The sequence below is a fragment of the Juglans microcarpa x Juglans regia genome, chromosome 4S (assembly GCF_004785595.1).
Source record: "Juglans microcarpa x Juglans regia isolate MS1-56 chromosome 4S, Jm3101_v1.0, whole genome shotgun sequence".
Taxonomy (NCBI): domain Eukaryota; kingdom Viridiplantae; phylum Streptophyta; class Magnoliopsida; order Fagales; family Juglandaceae; genus Juglans; species Juglans microcarpa x Juglans regia.
The window spans coordinates 972,577-995,642 of NC_054601.1; the positions used below are offsets into that span (position 1 = coordinate 972,577).

The 23,066-nt window shown below is 35.2% G+C and overlaps 4 protein-coding genes across 11 annotated transcripts; 1 reads left to right on the forward strand and 3 right to left on the reverse strand.

Annotated features, from left to right (window-relative positions):
- Nucleotides 1-873: 873 nt before the first annotated feature.
- On the forward strand, nt 874-8,077 carry LOC121263728 (heparanase-like protein 3). 5 transcript variants are annotated; one of them, XM_041166785.1, is made up of 10 exons: nt 3,969-4,173; nt 4,272-4,559; nt 5,432-5,468; nt 5,559-5,742; nt 5,952-6,100; nt 6,467-6,697; nt 6,894-7,083; nt 7,180-7,305; nt 7,462-7,561; nt 7,660-8,077. In XM_041166785.1, exons 2-10 carry the CDS (start codon nt 4,296-4,298, stop codon nt 8,032-8,034), a joined length of 1,656 nt encoding a protein of 551 aa, XP_041022719.1. In that variant the 5' UTR covers nt 3,969-4,173; nt 4,272-4,295; the 3' UTR covers nt 8,035-8,077. The 5 variants fall into 5 exon arrangements, with proteins under 5 accessions (XP_041022723.1, XP_041022719.1, XP_041022721.1 ...); XM_041166787.1 differs by having other exon boundaries at nt 3,969-4,111; XM_041166786.1 differs by having other exon boundaries at nt 3,969-4,111; nt 4,275-4,559.
- Nucleotides 8,078-8,268: 191 nt separating this feature from the next.
- LOC121263726 (cysteine--tRNA ligase, chloroplastic/mitochondrial) lies at nt 8,269-12,897 on the reverse strand. 4 transcript variants are annotated; one of them, XM_041166781.1, is made up of 9 exons: nt 12,452-12,897; nt 12,270-12,333; nt 11,666-11,827; nt 11,212-11,382; nt 10,541-10,822; nt 10,262-10,387; nt 9,739-9,942; nt 9,080-9,181; nt 8,269-8,809 (listed from the first exon to the last, which is right to left on the reverse strand). In XM_041166781.1, the coding sequence occupies exons 1-9, from the start codon at nt 12,784-12,786 to the stop codon at nt 8,573-8,575; spliced, it is 1,683 nt and encodes a 560-aa protein (XP_041022715.1). In that variant the 5' UTR covers nt 12,787-12,897; the 3' UTR covers nt 8,269-8,572. The 4 variants fall into 4 exon arrangements, with proteins under 4 accessions (XP_041022715.1, XP_041022716.1, XP_041022717.1 ...); XM_041166782.1 differs by having other exon boundaries at nt 12,270-12,337; nt 12,452-12,696; XM_041166783.1 differs by having other exon boundaries at nt 11,666-11,860; nt 12,452-12,529.
- Nucleotides 12,898-13,392: 495 nt separating this feature from the next.
- Nucleotides 13,393-18,656, reverse strand: LOC121263729 (hydroxyproline O-galactosyltransferase HPGT3-like). Its single transcript, XM_041166791.1, has 12 exons — nt 18,343-18,656; nt 17,839-17,902; nt 17,523-17,572; nt 17,200-17,390; nt 16,166-16,226; nt 15,935-16,007; nt 15,424-15,547; nt 15,226-15,313; nt 15,078-15,128; nt 14,732-14,803; nt 14,214-14,326; nt 13,393-13,800 (listed from the first exon to the last, which is right to left on the reverse strand). Exons 1-12 carry the CDS (start codon nt 18,465-18,467, stop codon nt 13,778-13,780), a joined length of 1,035 nt encoding a protein of 344 aa, XP_041022725.1. The 5' UTR covers nt 18,468-18,656; the 3' UTR covers nt 13,393-13,777.
- Nucleotides 18,657-20,099: 1,443 nt separating this feature from the next.
- LOC121263730 (ER membrane protein complex subunit 7 homolog) lies at nt 20,100-22,661 on the reverse strand. Its single transcript, XM_041166792.1, has 7 exons — nt 22,345-22,661; nt 22,064-22,101; nt 21,604-21,712; nt 21,068-21,131; nt 20,819-20,935; nt 20,615-20,723; nt 20,100-20,402 (listed from the first exon to the last, which is right to left on the reverse strand). The coding sequence occupies exons 1-7, from the start codon at nt 22,431-22,433 to the stop codon at nt 20,308-20,310; spliced, it is 621 nt and encodes a 206-aa protein (XP_041022726.1). The 5' UTR covers nt 22,434-22,661; the 3' UTR covers nt 20,100-20,307.
- Between the last annotated feature and the right edge of the window lie 405 nt (nt 22,662-23,066).

Genomic DNA, 23,066 nt, shown 5'->3' on the forward strand with positions numbered 1-23,066 from the left:
TGAACTCACTTGGTTAAAACAACTTCTCACTGATCTTTGTGTCTCTCATCCCGAGCCTTTTACCTTACATTGTGACAATCAATCTGCACTGTATATTGCACACAATCCCGTGTTTCATGAGCGTACCAAATACATTGAGATTGATTGTCATATCATTCGCGACAAAATCCGCCCGGGCCTCCTCAATGCTGTCCACACTTCTTCACATGAGCAAATTGCGGATATCTTCACCAAAGCTTTAGGACATGAGCTTTTTCATCATTTTTCGCGCAAGTTGGACATTACGGACCTCCATGCGCCAACTTGAGAGGGAGTATTGACAGATTTATTTCTTACCATACATGCAAAGAATCAAGACTCGCACAATTTTTGTAATTACCTTAATTTTAGGACTCAATCAATTAGTCCACTTTCCTTGTGTATATTTTTCCTTAGATAGTTCATTGTACATCTATTTATTTGTAAAGCTTAATACGAAATAAACAACTTTTTCAGTCTAATATTTATCTCCCTCTTCCCTTTTAACAGAGAGAGACCCAGCTCGTTGACCCTTGAATTGATTATATTATGGTTTAGTTAGTGACTACCTATTCATAAAAAATCTGGTCTCTGGTGGAGGTTTTTCTTCATATCTACTTATCTGGATTGTCTTGGGGAGGTTTTCCTAGCAACTATGATATCTTCGGCTACAGGTCTTGATTTTGAGATTTGTTAACATCTCTCTCTCTCTCTTCTTTCCCTCTGCAATCAATTGGTATCTCTCTCTCTCTCTCTCTCTCTCTATATATATATATATGTAATATCTTAAAATTAACAGTGGCTGGAATTGAAGCAGACAAGGGTACAAAATAAGCGCATGCAGAAGACTGTCTTATGGGATGGGTTCTCTATGTCTGCTCTTTTGTGGGTGCTTCTGGCTTTACTGGGTCATTCACAACACCTATATGTCTTCAAAGAGTACGGCTAGAAATACCATTGAAGGTGTGGTTTATATAAATGGGGAAACTTCAATTGGACGAATAGATGATGATTTTGTCTGTGCCACTTTGGATTGGTGGCCTCCTGAGAAATGCGACTATGGAAGATGTAGCTGGGGCAGAGTTTCTATACTAAATTTAGTAAGCGAGCCGATCAATATATATCCTTCGCATACTTCAGTAGCCCTGCCCCATCATTCCGGCCATCTTTGATATCATTCAAAATATATATAGTTTCACTGAGATTATTGGCCATAGAGTTTTTCCAAAGGTGGTGGTAGGTAGGTAATTGGTTTGTCCACAATTTCATATTACAAAACTTTTTAGAATTTTTTATCCATTGCCACCTTTGAGTTAAATCCTCCTTCAACATTTTTCAGATCATGACGAACAGACCAACACTTTCTGATGCCCAATTAGAAACAGGAAAACTATATATACTTTGCATCTCGGAATGAATATCTAGCTAGGATCGAAGATAGTGACCACTGATCGGAAAAGGTGATTACCATGACTGAAGTATGGCCAAAATCTGCAAAATATGAGTGGTATGGCATCGATTTTTTAATTATCCACAACAGATCAGAAACATTTTATAGTGATTTGACTGTTCATGGCAGGAACCAGAAGTACTGGACATCACAAAATTGCTTGGTCCATGAATCAATTTACTGTTTTATTTGCAAAACTCAAGAGATTGTAAAATTATTTTTATTATAAAATAGATATAATTGATTCTATGAAGTCATATTAATTTATGGGTTTATTTTGTGTAATCTTTCTGTATCTGTAGCAGTTCTCATTACAAAATCAAATTATCTCAAAACATTTGGAATTTGAATTGACATTTTATTTAATTCTATAGGAAAGTGATAAACACGTAAAGTCGAACGGGAATAAATACTATAGAACTTAGTTTACGTGTCATCTTTCTTTTGGCCTTTTGATACTCCTTAAGAACAAGCAACCTCAGAGTAAACTGGCTTGAAAGGAAACGAAGTATCCCAAGCATAGGTGAAGCTGAATGTATTAGATGGATAGATGGGTTGACCATTGTTGACAAGACACTCGCCATTGGATATGCTCAAGACTGATGGGTCAATATCTTCCACGGTTTGAAAACTACTGCAAGCTAATTTCAGATGCAATACAGCACAAGAACAGACATTGTGAATTGTCACCTTCCACTCCGGTTTATTATGAATTGTAGCTCCTGTATCTGTTTGGGTAATCGCAATTTGTTTCAGAGAGCATTGGCAATGGCCTGCAATTTGAATAAACATAATTTAAATCATAAGAAATATTAACTTCCGAATTAATTTTAAATCATAAGAAGAGAGTGGTGCTACTCCGCCTCTATGTGCCCACTCCGTGTGCCGTCTAGTGTAAATTGTATTTTTTTATTTCAAATATTTTTTAAACATTTTTAAAAAAATACCAATACTCTAATAGTCAATTCCTTAATCATTAAGAATTTTTTTAAAAAAAAAATAAATATATGAGCAGTCAAAATGAGGGGACAAAATGAAGAGGCATTCTAACATTATTTTTTAGAAGATTGCATGTATGATATATATATATATATTATTTATTTATGACTGAAAAGGATTGCAATGATGAAATAATTTAATTTGAAATGCAGAAACTATAGAAATATTCATATATACGTACCTAGGCCAATGATCAGACTCAGAGAGAGAACTAAGAATAAATTCTTGTTGATGATGGCAGCCATTGGAGAGATGATGGTCACTCTCTTTTTGCTTTAATCGATTCAAGGGACTTCCTCGATGATCTACTTATAAATAGTAGAGGTCTCTTGAACAATTATGGTAAGGAAAAATTACTGAATTTTGAGATATCTACCGTTTCCAACATTTTTAATTCTTCAAGATTTTGTGGTTTTAAATGATGAATTTAAGAAATTTAAAACTTTTAGATTAATTTCCTCAAATCGCCCTCAATATTTCATATCATAACTTTTTTTTTCGTTGAGTATAGCCATCGCATATGCAAGCAATATCTAAAAAATCTCGCCAATATTATTATTAATTAATTCACGGTCTAATAATTCGCTTGCCTAATCAGTGAATCACATTATTTGCATAATATCCAATAATTTAATCAAAATCGTTGTAAATTGTAATCGTATATAGAATTAAATTTCACCTAATAAATATTTAATATGAGACTTAATTAGTATAATTAAGGTATAATTATATCTATAATCAATGAAAGCTGTATTTTTAATTACAAATATCCACTTACCAATGTAAATGAGTTTTGTTACTCATAATCTTTGCGTACAATACTTATTTTTATTTATTTATTATTTATTTTTTGTTTTAATCTTCTTAAACTAATTTAGTCCTTCTACTTATCATCCATATATCACATATTTGATAAGAAAAAAAAATAAAAAATTATATGTGATGTGTGGTGTATGACTTAAAGATGATGAATATAATTTTTCTTAATTAAAAAGCCTTTTGACAATATATCGAATATGTACGTGACTTATGCAGTGTCGACCAGAGAGAAGTAATTAGGACCTCCCGTGAATTTGGATAAGGCAATTGGAATGATCTGTCTTGTTGGCCGCCATTGTCGTCAACCAGTAATATTAGAGGAAGTGCACGCTTATTGCTTGTCACACTCAACCAAATTAGTGTACTTTAGACATTTTCTGAAAAAACAGGCTATTTCACAGATATGTGTGTATATATATATATAAGAGTTTTATTTAAATGTATGTCTCACACACTTGTATCCTAATAGATTTAAAATAGTTCAATACTTATCAATGAATTGATGAGTCGCGATGGGATATAAAGTCTCTAGATTTCTTGATAATCAGAAGTCTATCAATAATATGAGAGATCTATCTACAACATTATTGTAATTAATACATGGCCAATCTCATAACGGGTCAAATTCTTGATCGTGAAGGTGATAGGGACAGTGAACCGAATTCGACGGGAGTATGTTGACCCTTGAATTGATTATATTATGGTTTTGTTAGTGACTACCTGTCCTTAAAAAACCTGGTCTCTGGTGGAGGTTTTTCTTCATATCTAATTATCTGGATTGTCTTGGGGAGGTTTTCCTAGCAACTATGATATCTTCGGCTACAGGTCTTGATTTTGAGATTTGTTAACATCTCTCTCTCTCTCTTCTTCCCCTCTGCAATCAATTGGTATCTCTCTCTCTCTCTCTCTCTCTCTCTCTCTCTCTCTCTATATATATATATATATATATGTAATATCTTAAAATTAACAGTGGCTGGAATTGCAGCAGACCAGGGTACAAAATAAGCGCATGCAGAAGACTTTGTCTTATGGGATGGGTTCTCTATGTCTGCTCTTTTGTGGGTGTTTCTGGCTTTACTGGATCATTCACAACACCTATATGTCTTCAAAGAGTACGGCTAGAAATACCATTAAAGGTGTGGTTCATATAAATGGGGAAACTTCAATTGGACGAATAGATGATGATTTTGTCTGTGCCACTTTGGATTGGTGGCCTCCTGAGAAATGCGACTATGGAAGATGTAGCTGGGGCAGAGCTTCTATACTAAATCTAGTAAGCGAGCCGATCAATATATATCCTTCGCATACTTCAGTAGCCCCGCCCCATCATTCCGGCCATCTTTGATATCATTCAAAATATATATAGTTTCACTGAGATTATTGGCCATAGAGTTTTTCCAAAGGTGGTGGTAGGTAGGTTGGGTTGTCCACAATTTCATATTACAAAGCTTTTTAGAATTTTTTAGCCATTGCCACCTTTGAGTTAAATCCTCCTTTAACACTTTTGAGATCATGACGAACAGACCAACACTTTCTCATTCCAAATTAGAAACAGGAAAACTATATATACTTTGCATCTCGGAATGAATATCTAGCTAGGATCGAAGATAGTGACCACTGATCGGAAAAGGTGATTACCATGACTGAAGTACGGCCAAAATCTGCAAAATATAAGTGGTATGGCATCGATTTTTTAATTATCCACAACATATAAGAAACATTTTATAGTGATTTGACTGTTCATGGCAGGAACCAGAAGTACTGGACATCACAAAATTGCTTGGTCCATGAATCAATTTACTGTTTTATTTGCAAAACTCATGAGATTAATACAGGACCAGCAATAAGCATTCAAGTGGATATCTATTAAAAATTCTGAACTTTCCCTTTGAGAGAAAAGGGTTTTCAACTTTTCAAATTCTAAGGAGCTTCCCCAATATTAGTTTCTAAGGACTTCTGATTACTCTCAGCTTGCTTGTTCTTGGGTCAACTTAGTTGCAGGTTGAAGGTGATTTTTCCTTAATTTGAAGAGTGTTAACCAAAAAAAGAACAACAAACTCCTAAGATTATGGTCAATGTCGTAAAGAGCAAGCTCACGTTTCATTTTCCTTATTGAAATTAATGATTTTTTTTTTCTTTTGATAGGACCTAAACAACGTTATATTACTGAATGCCATGAAAGGTAAAGTAGTCACGCCTACATAAATACTTGCTGAACAATTTCTTATATTACCCAAGTTCAGGACTGATCATAAGCTTTGATCTTTAGCAGCTTTTTCTCCCTTAAAAATTAGATTAGGTGGGACTCTACAAAACAAAGTCATATATGAGACAGAAGGCAATGGACAACAATGCAATTCATTTGTCAAAAATAATTCAGAGTTGTTTGGATTCTCTCAAGGCTGCTTATCAATGTCTCGCTGGGACGAACTCAACCTTTTCTTCAAGAAAACCGGGTAACAACTTTGTCAGCCAAATCTACTGAAATTATGCTTAACATGAACTGAACCGAATCAATGAAAACTGATCTTTATTGGTTCAGTTCACGTCGAGTCGGACAAGGTGGGCCAGGTTTTCGGATATTCTGCACAGGCCTATTAATAACATTATAAATTAACTGTTTATCAACGTAGCATCATCGATCACATTTTCGTTTGAAATCCAGGGCTGTTGTTGTTTTTGGTCTAAATGAGCTAAGCGGGAAGACTATAGACAACCCAAGTGCTGCTGTTGGAGCTTGGAATTCCAGTGATACTGAGTCTCTTATACGATATAGTGTCAGAAAGGGTTATACTATTCATGGTTGGGAGCTTGGTAAGACATCTTATGCACATATTTGAAAGGTATATGTAGCTTTATAGCTACATATAAACTCAATGTAATCTAAGCTAGCTAGGAACATACATTACACTTACTTTTTTAACCTTTGTTTTCACAGATAAAATGAGATGAGATGAGTTAAGATTAAAGTTAAAAGTTGAATAAAATATTATTAGAATTTATTTATTTTTAATATTATTTTTGTTTTGGGATTTAAAAAAGTTGAATTGTTTATTTTATTTTGTGTGAAAATTTAAAAAAATTGTAATGATTAGATGAGATGAATTGAGAGAAATTGTGAAAACATATAGTGTATTGCCGAAGGCTTCAATCTCAGATGTAAACCTTCTTCCCTGACAGGAAATGAACTGAGTGGGAATGGAATTGGAACAAAAGTTTCAGCAGATCAATATGCATCTGATATAGACTCTCTCCAAAACATAGTGCAGAAGATTTATGCTGGTTTCGAAGTAAAACCACTAGTCATTGCACCAGGAGGTTTCTTTGACGCAAACTGGCTCTCAGAATTCATCAAGAAAACACCTAAATCTCTTCAGGTGGTCACACTCCACATCTACAGCCTTGGTCCAGGTACATTAATTAGTATATAGTAAAAGAATATGGGGGAAGTGATATTTCACCACAAAATATAGTTATTTCTATGTCACATCCCTCTCCAATCTGGATTCTCTAGAATAAGAGAAAGATAAACACAATAAGTAAGCCTCACTGCATTTATAGCTGCCCGAGAATTTATCTGATAACTCTTTTGTTTTCTCAAATGCAGGTGTGAGTGATCACCTTATTGACAATATCCTGGATCCATCTAGTCTTGACAGCGTATCACATACATTTAGTAGCCTTCAGAGCATCCTGAAGAGTAGTGGGACTCGAGCAGTTGCATGGGTTGGCGAAGCAGGCGGTGCTCATAACAGTGGCCACAATCATGTCACTAATGCATTTGTTTTCAGTTTCTGGTAACAGTAAACTCACTTTCTTACATCTCTTTTTCCTTAACCATTTGAATATGCTGTTGGGTAAAGATCTTGTTTGCCATCGAAATAAACAAACAGGTACTTGGACCAGCTTGGAATGGCGTCGTCTTTTGACACCAAAACATATTGTAGACAATCCTTGATTGGTGGAAACTATGGCCTACTCAACACTTCCAGTTTCGCTCCAAACCCTGATTACTACAGGTTATTCTTAAATTCCAAGTACAATATTTCTCTTCCAAAGCGATATCTATTAGTGGGTCTGCCCCCGCAATAACTACAGGAGAGCCAGAAATAGAGAATTATGCATATCTTTCCATAAATCACCTAAGCTATTAATATTGTTGCTTCATTTTATAGTGCACTTCTTTGGCACCGTTTAATGGGAAACAAAGTTCTATCCACAAACTTCTCTGGAACCAAAAAAATTCGTGCTTATGCTCACTGCTCAAAGAAAATTGTAAGAATAATCTAAAGTTTAGTTCAAAAAAAAAAAACTGATAAAGAAGGAAAATGGAAGAGAAAGTTAGCTGATTCATCAAGTTTTCATCATTGCAGCAAGGAATCACATTGCTCTTGATCAACCTAGATGGTAGCACTACAGTTCAAGTGTACATTTCGACAGAAAATGATACTAGCATCAGTACTTCGACTTCACAACAAAGTCAAAATCCAAGAACAAAATTTGCTACAATGTCTCCAGGGTCTAAAATTGGTAATGGTACTAGAGAAGAATACCACTTAACAGCAAAAGATAGGAATTTACACAGCCAAACAGTGCTGTTAAATGGGCAAATACTCACAGTAGATTCTTCTGGGGCTATTCCATCCTTGGATCCAATAAATGTAAACCAATCAGATCCAGCAACTGTTGCTCCTTTCTCTGTTGTATTTGTTCAAATACCTTACAGTAATCTCTCTGCATGTAGTTAAGTGCAGCGACAAATATTGATAAATCCCACTTGCATGTGTAAAATAATATCCCAAACTTGTACGGGAGAAAAAGAAGGGATCACAAATATGAGTGATTTTTTTCCTCTTATCTGATTCTATAAGATGGTGAAACGCAAGATATAAAATGTTTACATATTTCATCTAGCAAAGAGAAGGAATGGAGAAAAATGCTTACAGGGATAATACCATTGAAGAAGATTCCAAATCAGGATCAAATGCTAATAGGGCTACAGTTGATTGCTTTCATTGGGAACAAGATTAGACAAGTACAGAACAAAATGAATCAATCATTACATGAGCGTCAAAATTCACTACGAAGCTCACTCAGTTTTGTTCTAATTGTTTTGTTTTGTTTTCTATATCAGAGTGTGACATCTCCTCATAATAGAGCACGTGCTAACCTTCCTAATGCATTCCACAACCCAAAATTCCAAAACACCGTCCTTAAATGCCATGGAAATAATGCATTCCTCCAAATCTTAAGGTACAAAATCACAATGACAAGTTAAAAAGCCATTCAAGTTGCCGTCACTTTCTCCTCTTGGAGTGCAAGTGGAACCGCTGGTCTCCAAGTAGTCCCATCAGCACTGTCCATAAGAGCAATCCCAACGGCAGCTAAATCTTTCCTAATTACATCTGATTTTTCATACTCCTTGTTCCTTCTTGCTGCCTTCCGTTCTTCTATTTTTTCCAAAACTTGGTCTTGTGTTAACTTAGCACGCTTCAAAGCTTTTTCCCTAAGCTGCTGCAAAACCTGTAGCATAAGAAAGCAAATATTAACTATGAGGTACTAAAACAGCATATAACAGCAATCGGGATATAAGAAGTACGGCATCCAAATCTATTAAATATCTGGAATTGATTAAGAAACATGTGCAAAAATGGTGGAGAAAAGTGAGAAAAGGACCAACTCAGAAAATATGTGAATTGGTAAAGAAAAGATAAATTTTAGTAGAGGTTGCAAATGCAAAGTAGAAAGTAGAATTTTGCAACAGAGAGCTCTGATAACATGAATATTCTGTACCTCTGAGTAACTTGTGGGCACTAGTCCTAAAACAGTCAGAACATTCTTGATTGTCTTTTCCAAAGCTCCAAGTGATTCTATTCGAAACTCTTGCTTCTTCCCCTGTTCGGATTATTCAGTTACATAGGACACAAAGAAACAAAAATGGAAGATAGATTAGGAATTATATCATTAGCAAGAACCAGGTGAATTAATCATACTGTAGGAAGAAGCAACAAAGTGAGAATCTCAATCATATACAAGTTTACTGCAAAAAAAGAAAAAAAAATGACGGCAATTTGGATGAGTGCAAACAAGATCCTTAGATTGGTCATGAATATTTTTGGTTCACAGGTGGCATGCATGGGTTTAAGGGTCGGATTTAGTCCTCAACTCATTGATATAGCTTAAAAGCTCAACTATCTTTAACGTAAAACATCTTCAATGTAATCTTCTTCCACTCTCTGCTTTTTATTTATAAAAAAATCTTTAATGTAAAACCAAACTACAATATACTCATGCCAAATATAAACCAATACCTTTTTATTGGTAAAATGAAAATATAAATCAATATTACATCCTATGAGTTTATTTCATGATGTACACACCATATTCAAACAAATTACTTCAACAAAGTTACATATTCATGACAATGAACAAGTGCATCAGAAACACAATACCTTGCGCGTATGCAGGAGATCATTGATAGTCTTCAGTGGGTCAGATATTGCAGCCAGAACAACAGGAGTGTGAAGGTCATCTGACATTGAATCCACAAAAATGTTTTGGAAGTTATTGATGCAATTTGCAGTATCAGGCGGGATAAGATCCACTCGAACAGCTACATCATTCTGGCTTAGAACATTTACACAATCATGCAATGTCTGCAACCAATTGGATCACATGTTTGATATGAAATCCAGTGTTAAGAATTAGAAAAAAAAATCTAAAAATATCAATACATCAGTTCAAATGCTGCAATGTATCAATGAAAACTAAACCCAATGAAACCCCAAGTTGTAATGATATCTTTCATCAGGGACCCAAGCAGAAAGAACAATAGCTAATAACCAAGGTATATCGGTCCAAAAAATGAATCTGGCTCGGAAATTGAAGACAAAATTAATAGATATAAAAAAACATAATCAAACAACCTCGGGAGGATCCACTTTGAGAGAGAGATGGGGGTTGTGTCTTTGGTACCTGATAAATGTAGAAAATACGATCTGAAGCACTCTCAAGTTGTACGTCAGAGTAGTTGATTGGAGATCGGTAGTGGGTCCCCATCAAGAAAAGTCTCAAAGCCAGTGGATGGTAAAGGTCTATAACCTGTTAAATCATTATATACTTATCCCCAAAGGATGATTCCAAAATTTTCTAAAATGCAAAAAATTAAGGGCTCAAAGCAAGATGATGAAGTCAATTGCCATAAAAAAGAGTAGGCTAACAAAGAAATGCTCTAAGCCGGACAGAATCCTGTACCTGCCGTATTGTAAAGAAGTTCCCAAGAGATTTGGACATTTTCTCCGAGTCAACAGTGACAAAGCCATTGTGGATCCAGTACCTTATATTGCTTTCTTTACATGCAGCACAGCTCTGAGCAATTTCATTCTCATGGTGGGGAAACACAAGGTCCATTCCTCCACCATGAATGTCAAAAGAGTGACCCAGATAAGCAGCACTCATGGCACTACACTCAATATGCCACCCAGGTCTTCCAAGACCCCATGGGCTCTCCCAAGATGGCTCTCCTTCCTTTGCAGCCTGCAAAATTATATAATAACTTCAAACAAATTCTGAACTGAAGATAAATAACAATGTTCACTGTCTTCTGTCCATCTGCCTCTAGTACAGAAGACAGAAGATAACAGAGAAAGTCATGTAAATACACATAACGAATCATATTAAAAAGGGAACCGATCAGAACAACAACCAACGTGACATATGTCATTAAACCACTCACAAACATGAAGGCATACATGTGGGCACGCAAAGGCACATGCATGAATTTACAAAGTGAACTCCCCTGTAATCAGCTAATAGCAAGGCAGGTTAACTAGTACACATAAGAGGGTATAATTACAAGCTCCGATTGTTTAATACTTTGCATTCATAATGCAAGTACTTCGCCATTAATTTTAACGAATGGTTACCTTCCATAAAGCAAAATCAGCTGGATTTTTCTTTCTCGAGTCCACAGCAACTCGTTCACCAGCTCGATTATCCTCTAGTTTTCGCCCAGATAATCGTCCATATTCTGGAAACTTGTATACGTTGAAGTACACATCCCCGTCAACTCTATAGGCATATCCATTATCAAGAATCTGCCAAGAAGCATGTCAGCAAATCACAATCAACAAATCTCATATTTCAAGGAAAAGCATCCAAGAGAGAGCACAAGAGAGGTATAATATTAGACTCAAATACACTCCTTACAAATAAAAAAATGAAAACTTAAAAGAAAAGTGTACTGTATCCTTACAAGTCAAAAACATTTCTAGATGTGCAGCTTGAGACGAGATCAATTTAAAAAATGGTGTCAATTCAATGTAGAATCTCTTGATATTGAGATTATACAACAAAATAGATAAAAATTAAACAAGGCACCTTCTTGATCATATCAATGATTTGGAGCATGTGATCTGATACTCGTGGTTCAACAGAAGGTGGCAGGCAATGAAGATGCAACATATCTTGACAAAACTCTTCACAGTAGCGTCTGCTCAAACTGATTGGATCCTCCCCCAATTCATTTGCCCGAGCAATTATCTACAGAATTTGCAAAATGCAGACTCAGCTATCCTGTCATACCAATGTGAAAAGAGGAAGTTGGTATTTGGCATCCAGCTCTTGTAGCACAAAGACATAAAACCCTTTTTACATTTTAAGAGCTACAACCCAAATTACAAGAGTGTCAAACTGGATGGTAAGAAACAAAATAAACAAGTTATAGAATGTGAACAAACACTTAGTCACAAAGATTAGAAATCACGAGGAAAAAACCCAAAGTTTATGGGTGTTAAAATCTTGTAGAAAGAAACGAGATACACCAGACAAACACATTTGGAGGGTGGGGTGGGTGAAGAGGATTCTCAATCTTCATGGTTACTCGAAATTCCAGCAAGCCCACACACGCTTTACTAAGCAGGAAAGATAAAACAAAGCCAAATCTGTAACTCGTAAGCGAAGTTTAAGTTGTAATTCAACTCACCTTGTCGTCCACGTCAGTGAAATTCCGAACATAAAGGACTTCATATCCCAAATGCCTAAGATATCTGCCTAAATCCAAAGTTTTGCGGACAAATATAAATACATCACCAAAATTCAAAAATAAAAATTCATATTTTTCTCCTTACAGATATAGATATAGAGGGAGCTCAGGGAAGTAAGGACCTGTAGAGAATATCAAAAGTGACATAGACGCGAGCGTGGCCGATATGGCTGAGATCATAGGCGGTGACTCCACAGACATACATGCCGACCCGGCCCTCCAATTTGGGCTCGAACACTTGCTTATTTTTGGTCATTGTGTTGTACAAGCACAGCTCCGATGGCTGAGACGAGCTCAAAGAACTGAGACGAGCGCAACGGATAAGGCTGCTCCTCCTGGGCTTCGGATTGAAGAAGAGGGTATTATGGGGGAGGTGAGTGGTGACTCGAATCGTCCGCATCAAGTTAGGGAAGCGGATGGGGCAGAAAGGTCTGCAAAACTTGAGGAGCGTAGCCATTTCCGGCTGTTACCGGGGTTCTCTTTGAGTTCGAGCTTTAGCGGTCGTTTTGGGTGTATGCTTCGGCAGCCCCCAGCCAGAATTCATATGAATAGAATAGCAAATTATCCATTTAGATATCAAGAGTCGAATCAAATGGATGCACATTTGATAATTTCACCCAAAACGGCCCACTCGAATTAGGGAATGACATTGGGCCACAGAATTGTTAAGGCATATCAGGCAATCAAAGTTTGGGTTTTTTGTAATTTACCCACCACTCATCTTCCCATTGTTGTGGAACTTTGATTTGTAAGCAAATTTCTTTTGAAAGAGGAGTTTTATAACTTGTTTGTTGAGATAAAATTAGTTGATATTAAAATTAAAAGTTGAATAAAATATTGTTAGAATATATTATTTTTATTTTGAGATTTAAAAAATTTGAATTGTTTATTTTATTTTGCCTGAAAATTTAAAAAAATTGTAATGATTAGATGAGATGAGTTGAGGGAATTGTGAAAACAACCGAAGCTAATTTAAAGGATTTCTTTCATGTTGTAAAGCTCAATTGATCAACTCCCGCGCGCGCGGGGGGGGAGGGGGTGAGTATTGCACATGCATGGCATGTGGCAAACAGAAGCTTTGTTATTGAGTAAACAAAACATGAAATATTTCATCAACTTTACACAATAGCATTCAGCTACCACTTAAGCTCAAACAGCCGAGCCCCAACTGGAGAGGACAGTCCAGTAAACATGTGTACATCGATTGTATAAAAATTGCAGCCAATCTCCTGATCCTAGGCAAAAAAATAATCTTGATGATGCTTTCACAAATTCCCCACGGATAAGACAGATATGTGCCCCAGAATGAACCAATAAGACAGACCACCACTGTTGTGACCAACGCTAGAAGTTGCTGAATGTGCTTATGCAAATCTTGCTGAGTGCTAAATGAATGGACCATGAAGGAAGTTGCATCTATTTCTCTGATAAGAAGCTATTTCCTCTGATCAAGCCAGGGAACACACCTTGTCTGGAAATAAGAAGCTTAGATACTAAATACAAGTTGCATAGCTAGTAAATGACATAAAAATAAGGGTAGGACTACCTTTTTTTGCAAGTTGAACTTTATTAATGATCAAAAAAGTTGTTGCCCTAGTATACATGTAACACTACTATTGAAAATATTTATTAAGATAGACCACCACCCTGACCCAAATCAAACATAAAATTCACCTTCTCTAATCGATGCTTAAAAAATGTTCTGTTGATCAGAATGTTTCTTCAAGGCCTTTTCCTTTTATAGTCCTTAATATAAGTATCCATTGCCCAAAATTCTTTCTATTCTCTTTTAAATAATAAAGGATGCATTTGTTAAAACAAAAGAGCAGGATCTAGTCGCTACTTTTAGATAAGCTATCAATTAAAGCATGACAGAAAGTTTACCTTGTCTAATGCTACTGCAGCAAAGGCGGTTCTCGTCTATATAAGTTGCTTGGAGGCCCATCATCCATGAACCCACTGATACATCATCATGAGCGTATGATTTAAGAGATGCACTGCAAATGATAAGGAAAATGGGAATGAGATGTGCAATTGAACACAATGATGCTGTAATAATAGGTTCCGCAACTTCAGTTTGATACAGTGGAGGGAAAGAATGATGCAATATAAGTAGCAACAAGTTACCTACTCATTATTTAAACTGAAATATCAATTCCGTCATCATTTTGCATGTTTCAAAATATGCAAGCATGTTGACAACCAATGAGAATCGTAGAAAAATCAAATGAATTGACCATCATGTTCCAATTTTCAAATGGATTTAGTTATTGAGTTTCTTATAATATCAGCAAATTACACTAAGCCTCTAATGACAGACGTTGAAAGTAATCAGCTCAAAACTTATAACAGAATTGCCTATTGGAACCGAACCCTGTGTCATTAAATCATTGAAAACTAACCTGTTGATGTTAATATACTGAGCTAAATTCTTGGAGAGTATAAGAAGAGAACCAGAAGCATGTCGGAAGTACCTGAATGAAGACAAGTAACTACGATCAAATGTCATATCATGGCAATTGGAGCAGCAAGCAGAACCATCATAATGAGAAAAGTCAACTACATTATTAATCTCTAAGGACAGATGAAGACTGCCTAATTTGTGCAAACTATTTTCAGACTCCCAACATCCTCAGAAATAATTATCATGTAACAAACAAAAACATTAGAGTCACCTCCTGAATCCTGAGGTTCTACAACAGATATTAAGGGAGAGGACAATTCTCATTCACAAGTTAGATCACTTACGACTTCTCATCGCCAAATTTCCACCAGTCAGGTTCATACCAAGACTTTCCCCTGAAAAGAACAATTATATGCTGAAAAGCTGGTTTCAATAACAGATTATAAATGTTTTCTATTTAGAGTATCTGTAGAAAAAATGCTAAATATATACTCATCGGATATCACGTCTCCTGACTTCATGCACCCAATGTAAGCACCATCTTGACCACGACGACGGTCAAGAAGTCCAATTAACCCCTCTGCCCGAGCAGAAAATAGAGCAAATGATGTATCAAAAAGTTCTGAAACAATATATCAGAATGTACTAAGTTTTACCTTTCTGAACAAACAGATGCATATAAAAGCTTACCCAAATCAAGGTCTATACTGTCATCAACTTTTACATAAAATTCTGCATCCCAATTTTGAACTGCAGTACTGAAAAAGAACTTTGCTTTCTTAGGCAGCTCTTCTTGAGCCTCCTCGTGACCTTCCTGATATATTATCAATGAAACATGTTCAAACTCTATGCAAAGCATGTTATAAAGCTATAAAATGAGAAGCATATACTCAAACTCGAGCAAATGCATCCAACTTAAAGCAATCAAGGATTTATCTTTCATTAAAATTTTAATTTTTGATGATAAGAATTAGTGACTATGGAACATGGAGATTCTTACAAAAGCATAGCAATTAAAAGTGGGGAAAAAAAAGATTCCTTTGAGAGAGTAGCTTCAATTTAAATTTCAAGTAGTCCCTGTTAAAACACGCTGCTGAAAGACGTCATTATACCTTTTTTTTATGGTTATATGTTGGTTCATATAATCAAATGTAAAAGATTGATGAGTTAAATTGTAGTATCATTTGAATTTCTAACTCACAAGAATCAAGAAATCCTTTGTTGAGCGATATTCCTCATCAATATTGCGATCTAAGCTATCACCTCGATTAGCACTGCCAGTTTCAAAGTTAAAAGGTAAGACAGAACCTTGACCATTCTCGCTAACCAAAGTGTAGACCTGGAAATTCTAAAAGAACCAGCCAAAAAAATAAAGGAAAAAGAAAACATATACTAATACTATTTTAAGGATTATGTTTTTTTGGGTAAACACCTCCGCCCAATTGCAAAACGAATGACCACTCCTCTTTCTTCAAGTTTTCTCAAGGCATCACCTGTAAAAGCCACAACAACGGTGCTTTAATATATTGCTAAAAAAAAGAGGCATCTATATATCCTTGAAATTTCCATTCACAAAAGGGAGTTGTAGTGTTAGACATGGTGTGTGTATATATATATATATATATATATATTTTGTTTTTTATCACTAGTGTTAGACATGGTATAATACAACATCTAAAAATTTATATAAAGCAAAAATGATAGAGATGCATAGCAACTAGTTATAAGTAAAAGGAAAACAAAAATTATAAGTAGCTTTGGAGGCATTGTGAATTAAGGTTTCGTATATCACAACTGGATGGGGTATTGCAAATTTTCATGAGCTTCCTTGAACATATGAAATGCCACACTTAAACATTAATACGTCTTGATTGGACTGAAAACAGGATTGTACCCCTCTGCACTTATACGGAAATTCATTTACTTATAAAAAATCCAATTTCAAAGTCTTGGGAACATTCTTGTTTAAGGTCAAAACCCTTCAATTCTTCAATCTATGGTTTAGCTTTCTACTTCACAGACAATAGAAACTCCATTCAAAACCATAAGAAATCTTTGAAGTTTCTCCAGATGGATCGGTTCTTTATATTTTAATATTCCTTCAACTTTTTCAATAAAAATAAAAATAAATTATTTACTCTAGTCTAAATTGAGTAATGCTACAAATCTGACCTACCGACTAGAAAAAACAATAGATGTGTCTTCCCAGGCATCAGGCTCAATTCATTAATAGTTTATGATTAGAGGAGATAATTTAAAAACTAACATAAGCTCTCAATTATACAAATATATGATGAAAAGAAATTCAGCAATCTGTGCAAAGAAGACTTTGGAGTACAGTCAGAAACTTCAATTTGACAGAGCCAGAGATCCAGAAATTGGGGACAGCAATGACCAGACATCCAAAAGTACCAATGAGCATTCAGGTTAGAACCAGCATAATGAGCAATTAGAATTCCCACTGACCTTTAGGCATCCAAGACCCTCTAAACACATTTCGCTTCAAGCGACTGCCAAATCCAGTATAAACTCCAATAACAGCAAGAAGCTTTTGGTCAGAAGAAGACCCACTTTGCTGCAATTTGTCCTTTAGGTACCCTTGACTCTTAGCCAACGTCAAGTCCATCTCAGCTTCCACAATCCTCCTCTCCAAATCTCTAAAAATAAAAATCAACACCATAGATTCCAACACAAACACAATATAGAAACTGAAGCATATCCAACCCTAAAAAGAGATATTTGAAAAGAAAGATAAGAAAGGTACTTATCAAACAACAAAAAGAAGTTACCTGCATCCTAGCACCATTAGCTTATCTTCAACCGTAAGAACCTTGGGTCTCTGTGAATAATAACACAGCAACATATTTAAGATATATTGAATAAAAAAACTGAAACGAAACAGACATTTGCACAAGTCACATCCCACGATTTGAAAGCCCAGGAACTCTTAAGACAAATATATATGTATATACGTGAAAAAAATTATAATAAATTACAACACTTAATAGGCTAAGATGAGCTTAATATTGTTTGTCGAGGTACAATACTATCCTCATAATCGAAGTAAGAGCTTAATAAAACGAGGGGAACGAAAAAAAAAAGGACCTGGAGGGCATTCTTGTAAAGAAGATTGGCAAGCAATTTTCTGTTCTCTGCATCTTCCCACAACCTGATTATTGTGAAAAAAAAAGTATCAATGATTGAAAATGCATAGATTAGTAATGTGTTACTGATCATGTTTTGTAGCAAAACTAAAGAAAGAAGAAGGAAAAACATATTTAGATTGGATGGCTGAATTGAAGGCTGCGTTTTTTCCCCATTGGATAGCTGTGGGATTCAGAAGGGAGGATCCAATTCCAAATCATTAGTTAGGCTGGTACGTACACCAATGACACTGGAATTACACTTGAAGTCTGTAGACCCCATCTCTCCAATTACAAAGAGAACTAATTCCAATTCTTTGCAGCCAAACACATCCTAGATACTATCATCTTTCGGTCATTTTAGAAGAGACATTATTCTCCAGGAAATCAAAATGGAAGCAAAAGCTAAAAGATAGAATTTTCCGTCCGAGTTAAGAGCGATGGATAAAAGAAGAGGGAGACGAACCGGCCGGCAACGTAGAGCCAAGCGAGGCATGAGAAGAAAGCCATGACGAGCGAGGGTTTGGAGGACTGGAGAGGCTTAGATCTCGACCGCCGCTCTGATTTCATCGTCGTCGGTAAGCCCTCCATCTCGACCGGGGGGGGAGGGGGAGAGGGAAGGAGAGTAAATTATATACAGTCTTTACGTCTATTCTAATTAAGCAATTTAATTTGATTATTATTACAAATTAAATGATTTGATTTTTATAATTATAGAAATAAGATCATATCAAATTCTGTCGACATAGTATTGTAAAATCTCTTAAGAGTATTTCTATTGAGAAATGCAAAAAGTTCACCGAATTCCTTTTTTTTTTTTTTTTTAACTGTATGATTAAAAAAATATTTTTTAATAATATTGTAAATTTTTTATTTTTTTAAAAAGTATTTATGATGATTAAAAAAATACATGAAAAAAAAAAAAAAATTATATTGTTCGGTGAACATTTTGGATCCCGAATTTGGGACCCGTAGCCGTGCTCATTTTTATTTTGTATGAGAATGATTCACCTAGATACAAGAACAGAAAACTTTACCATTCAAGCTGAGCGTGCAATTTATTAATAATTTTATATTTTTTGTGTTTGGGCCACTATTTCATTTATATTATACTTTTTTCTCTATGTAACATTAGATAATTAGGAATTATTTATTATATTTTATTTATAAATTTATCATTTAATTTTATATTATTAAATGATAAAAAAATAGAAAATAAATAGATTTTTTTCCTTCATCTAACATCGCTACAAGCATGTCAGAATGCAGATTTGCACCCAAAGACCTTTTAGGAATGTGAAGTAGATGAAATCTGAGAATTTATATCTGAGAATTTTAGGAGCATGTATGGTAAGGAACCTGCTTAAAGTAGGAAAATTGACAACTTATCATTCAGACGGCCCTCTTGACCTGGCACTATCATGATTGCCACAAGATTTATTAGAAAAAAACATATTCAAAATAAAAGGATATTCGAATATGTAAAAAGAAGAAAATTAAAATTATAGGTTCCCTCTACTATTTTTATGTTTGTGTTTTTTATTTTTTTAATAATCGTGTAACGTCAGCAATAAATTTCAGCTGGTGAAGGAGCATTATTCAGAAAAAATTTGGGGTGGAGCAATTGATATTAATCATGAATTAGGCTCATAGATCTTAATCCTGAATCCCCTTAGAACCGTAATCAGACGTCGGATAGTTCCATGGCACCCCATGGCCAACAAATTAGATGGCGGGGCAGATTGGCTTAAAGCTGGCCTATTTTGGGTAAGGAAAAGGAAAGCATGCTGGTGGAATCCCCCTTGTATCATTTCTCTTGATTGATAGTCACATTTTAGCGTCTGGAGAAGTACTTCTCTGCTATTGCACGAGTGCAAGATAAAACTCAGAGCTTCAAATCAACATCAGCCAGGTAACAATTACGGATTGAGAGAGAGAGAGAGGCTTGCAGAATAGCTCCATCAATTTTTCAAGAAAACAACTCAATGATGAAAGAGCTAGAGAATTTCCAATTTAGATTCAGAGATGAGTTGAGATAATTTTAGATCAATTGAATAAAATATTATTTTTTAATATTATTATTGTTTTAAAATTTAAAAAAATTAAATTGTTTATTATATTTTATGTAAAAATTTAAAAAAATTGTAATAATGAGATGAGATGCGATGAGTTGAGATGAGTTTCCAATCCAAACCGGCCCAATGAACGGCCATCAACATCACAAACCCAAATTATTAAAAACCTTTATTTCAGAGGTCCTAACAAAAAAGAAGCAGAATTTAAGAGCATAAATTCAGATAAATGTCCCAGAGCATATTTTTTGCTTGATCATGACAAAGGCCTAAACGGCTCCAACCTCAAACTTTTCATAATCTTTCAGCCTTCGAACAGAGAAGGGGCCCGTGGTTCACAGTTTTTCAAACTAATCCTCTTAACTCCTGGCAGCACCACCAGGTAACATGTTTGCCAGAGAGGGAACCCCTTGGATCCTCATTTCTTCTTGTGCTCGCCTCATTTCCTCAGGGTCTGCCACCAAAACATAACAGATGGATACAGTCAATAAGATAACTCGAACCAAACAACAAACCCAATTAGCCTTGAGAAACTCTAATGAAACCTTGGACTCAATTCTGTTTTACATTAACCAAGCCAACCAGGATAAAACTACAGCAAGTCAGAGCCCCAAGACAAGGTGTTAAAACTTAAAACATAAAACGCTATGAACCAGAGCACTTTACCCATGTTCTCCATTAATTTGGGCATTAGAAACATAACCACCACCATAAATCCCATCATCAGACCCATTGGGCTTTTCACAACAGACATGATGGAAAAGGGTTCTCTAATCTGTTAAAGCAGAAAACAAAATTAGACAGAGAAGAAAATAACTTCAAACAGACAACCTAATAAGAAGAAACATGAAAAGTTTAGTCTAAATAAACCTCATAATACTGTTCCTCTCTCATTGGCTCTAGAACCAACTCACTCAGACCCCTCCTGTTCTCTGTAAGTGTTGCCTGAACCTTACCTGGATTTCTGGCACTAACATCAACTCGGACCTAAACAACAATTAAGAGAGTGCAATCATGAGAAATCATATTTTCTTGCAAGTTTAATCCTGAAAAATCTTATTGGCCATTAATGATTAAAGAAAATTAAATGACAGGAAATAGTAAAGAGTAGAGTCCCACCGGAGAAAAGAAATAGCCTATAGCATCCACCTCAATTAGATGAGTTCCCGCTGGCACGTTATGGCTTTAAGCATACATGTTAAGGAACCACATAAGAGTGTTTAAAGCATGCTTTACTGGCATCCCTCCCAAAAGAGTAGAATTAAAAGAAAAAAAAGTTCTTAGGAATCATAAAAGTAACGCACAGATCTTCGTTCTGAGATTTTTTGATAAGTCAGATGATTTCATTAATAAGCACTAAAGCAATCTAAGTCCACGGGGTATACAATAGTTAAACCTATTTAGCAAAAGCAAAAAGGTTCAATATTCCAATTTACATTCTGAAATTGCAAAAGAAAAAGAAATGGTTCAACAATTATAACACTAACGAGAATTTTTTTAGGACAAACATTGATTAAAAGATAGGGTCGGGTTTTTTGAAGAGAAATTTGCTGTGTTTAAAAAGAAAACACCAAGTATCCTGAATTAATTTTAACAGAATAATACATGTCAAATTTAAAAAATAGGATACATGTCAAAGTGGAAAAATAGGATACAACGAGAAATATCCATCAGATCTCAGAAAAGTAACCCTTTGGCCTCCATTTAGTATAACTTTGACATTTGATAATTTTCCAGGAAGGCCAAAACCTTGTGCACCCATACCTGTCAAATAAATTCACAAATGATATAGATGAATTCTTAAAAGGCGTGGCAAAGGAAGAAGTAGCACATCTAGGGGGGAAAATTTCCAAAACCTAAATCTAAAACCTTTGACCTACGGCAGCAATGAAAGGTCAACAAGCAACTGATAGTACATTTGATTCGTGGTCTAATGTTGTAATAACACAAATTCCATCTCTATTGCGTTTTTCAATGTTCTGATTTAAAACCGACCACTCAATAACTGAATGTAACTCAAACTTATACAATTTACACATTAGTCGGATTGTAAAGACCATAGCAGTTCCAATTTTCAAAGCTGCACTTAAATCAAAGAGGAAAAGAACAACATACTTCGAAGCTTCACCCGACCGTTGATCGTGTACCCATCACTGGAAATGAAAAGAACAAAAACGAAACGATAACAACTAAATTAAGTAACAAAGAAACTAAAGTTGAGGTCCTAAAATTCATATCCTACAAAACTGATAAAATGTTTATAATTCGGTGCCTAAGATACAGTACATAATCAACATATATATAAGCTACAGTTATATATATTGATCGCTTTCCATTCAAAGGAACCAAAAAAAGAAGAAATTTTATTGAAAAGGAGAAAAGATGAGAAAACCTACCCGGCTGATATGGCTTGCGACGAAGCCAGAGAGGAGAAGCATAATAATGAATGAAGAAAAAGCAAGAGAATAACCGGTTTGGATCTCATGGTCGCTTCCGCTAATAACACAGATCCTAGGAAAAGGCTTCGGAAAGTGCGAGAAATCAAAGCCAGAAAAATACGACTGGGACTCTTCTTCGTGTTCTCAGAATTCGCCGTTTCGTTACTATTGCGATCCAGTGTTACTGACCTAGAGACCTTACCGTGTTCTTTTGGTCATGCACTCGCAAGTGACTGTAAGGATGGCATCAAACAAGTAGAGCGAGAGGCTCCTCTGGACCGTAGATGAATGAGTCAATGTTTGTACATAAGTGAAATATAGACCGTCCATGCATAATAACGGTTCATTTCACAATGAATGAAGAGACACGTTTTAGCTACTAAGAAGTTTTACAAAATAAATTCATGAACTCACATAATTTAATATAATACATTAGATTGTAAAATTATTTTTATTATAAATTAAATTTAACATATTATATAAAATCACATCAATTTATATACCGCTACAGAAATAACTATCAGATAATGGGTAAAGCGGATAGAAAAATATTGCTTATCATTCTCTCAATTATCTTTATATTATATTTATCAAATAATTAAAAGAGAATTAAATAATTTTTCAATGTCCTATTAAAAAATGATATAAAGATAATTCAGTTACACTTTACAATAAGGTTT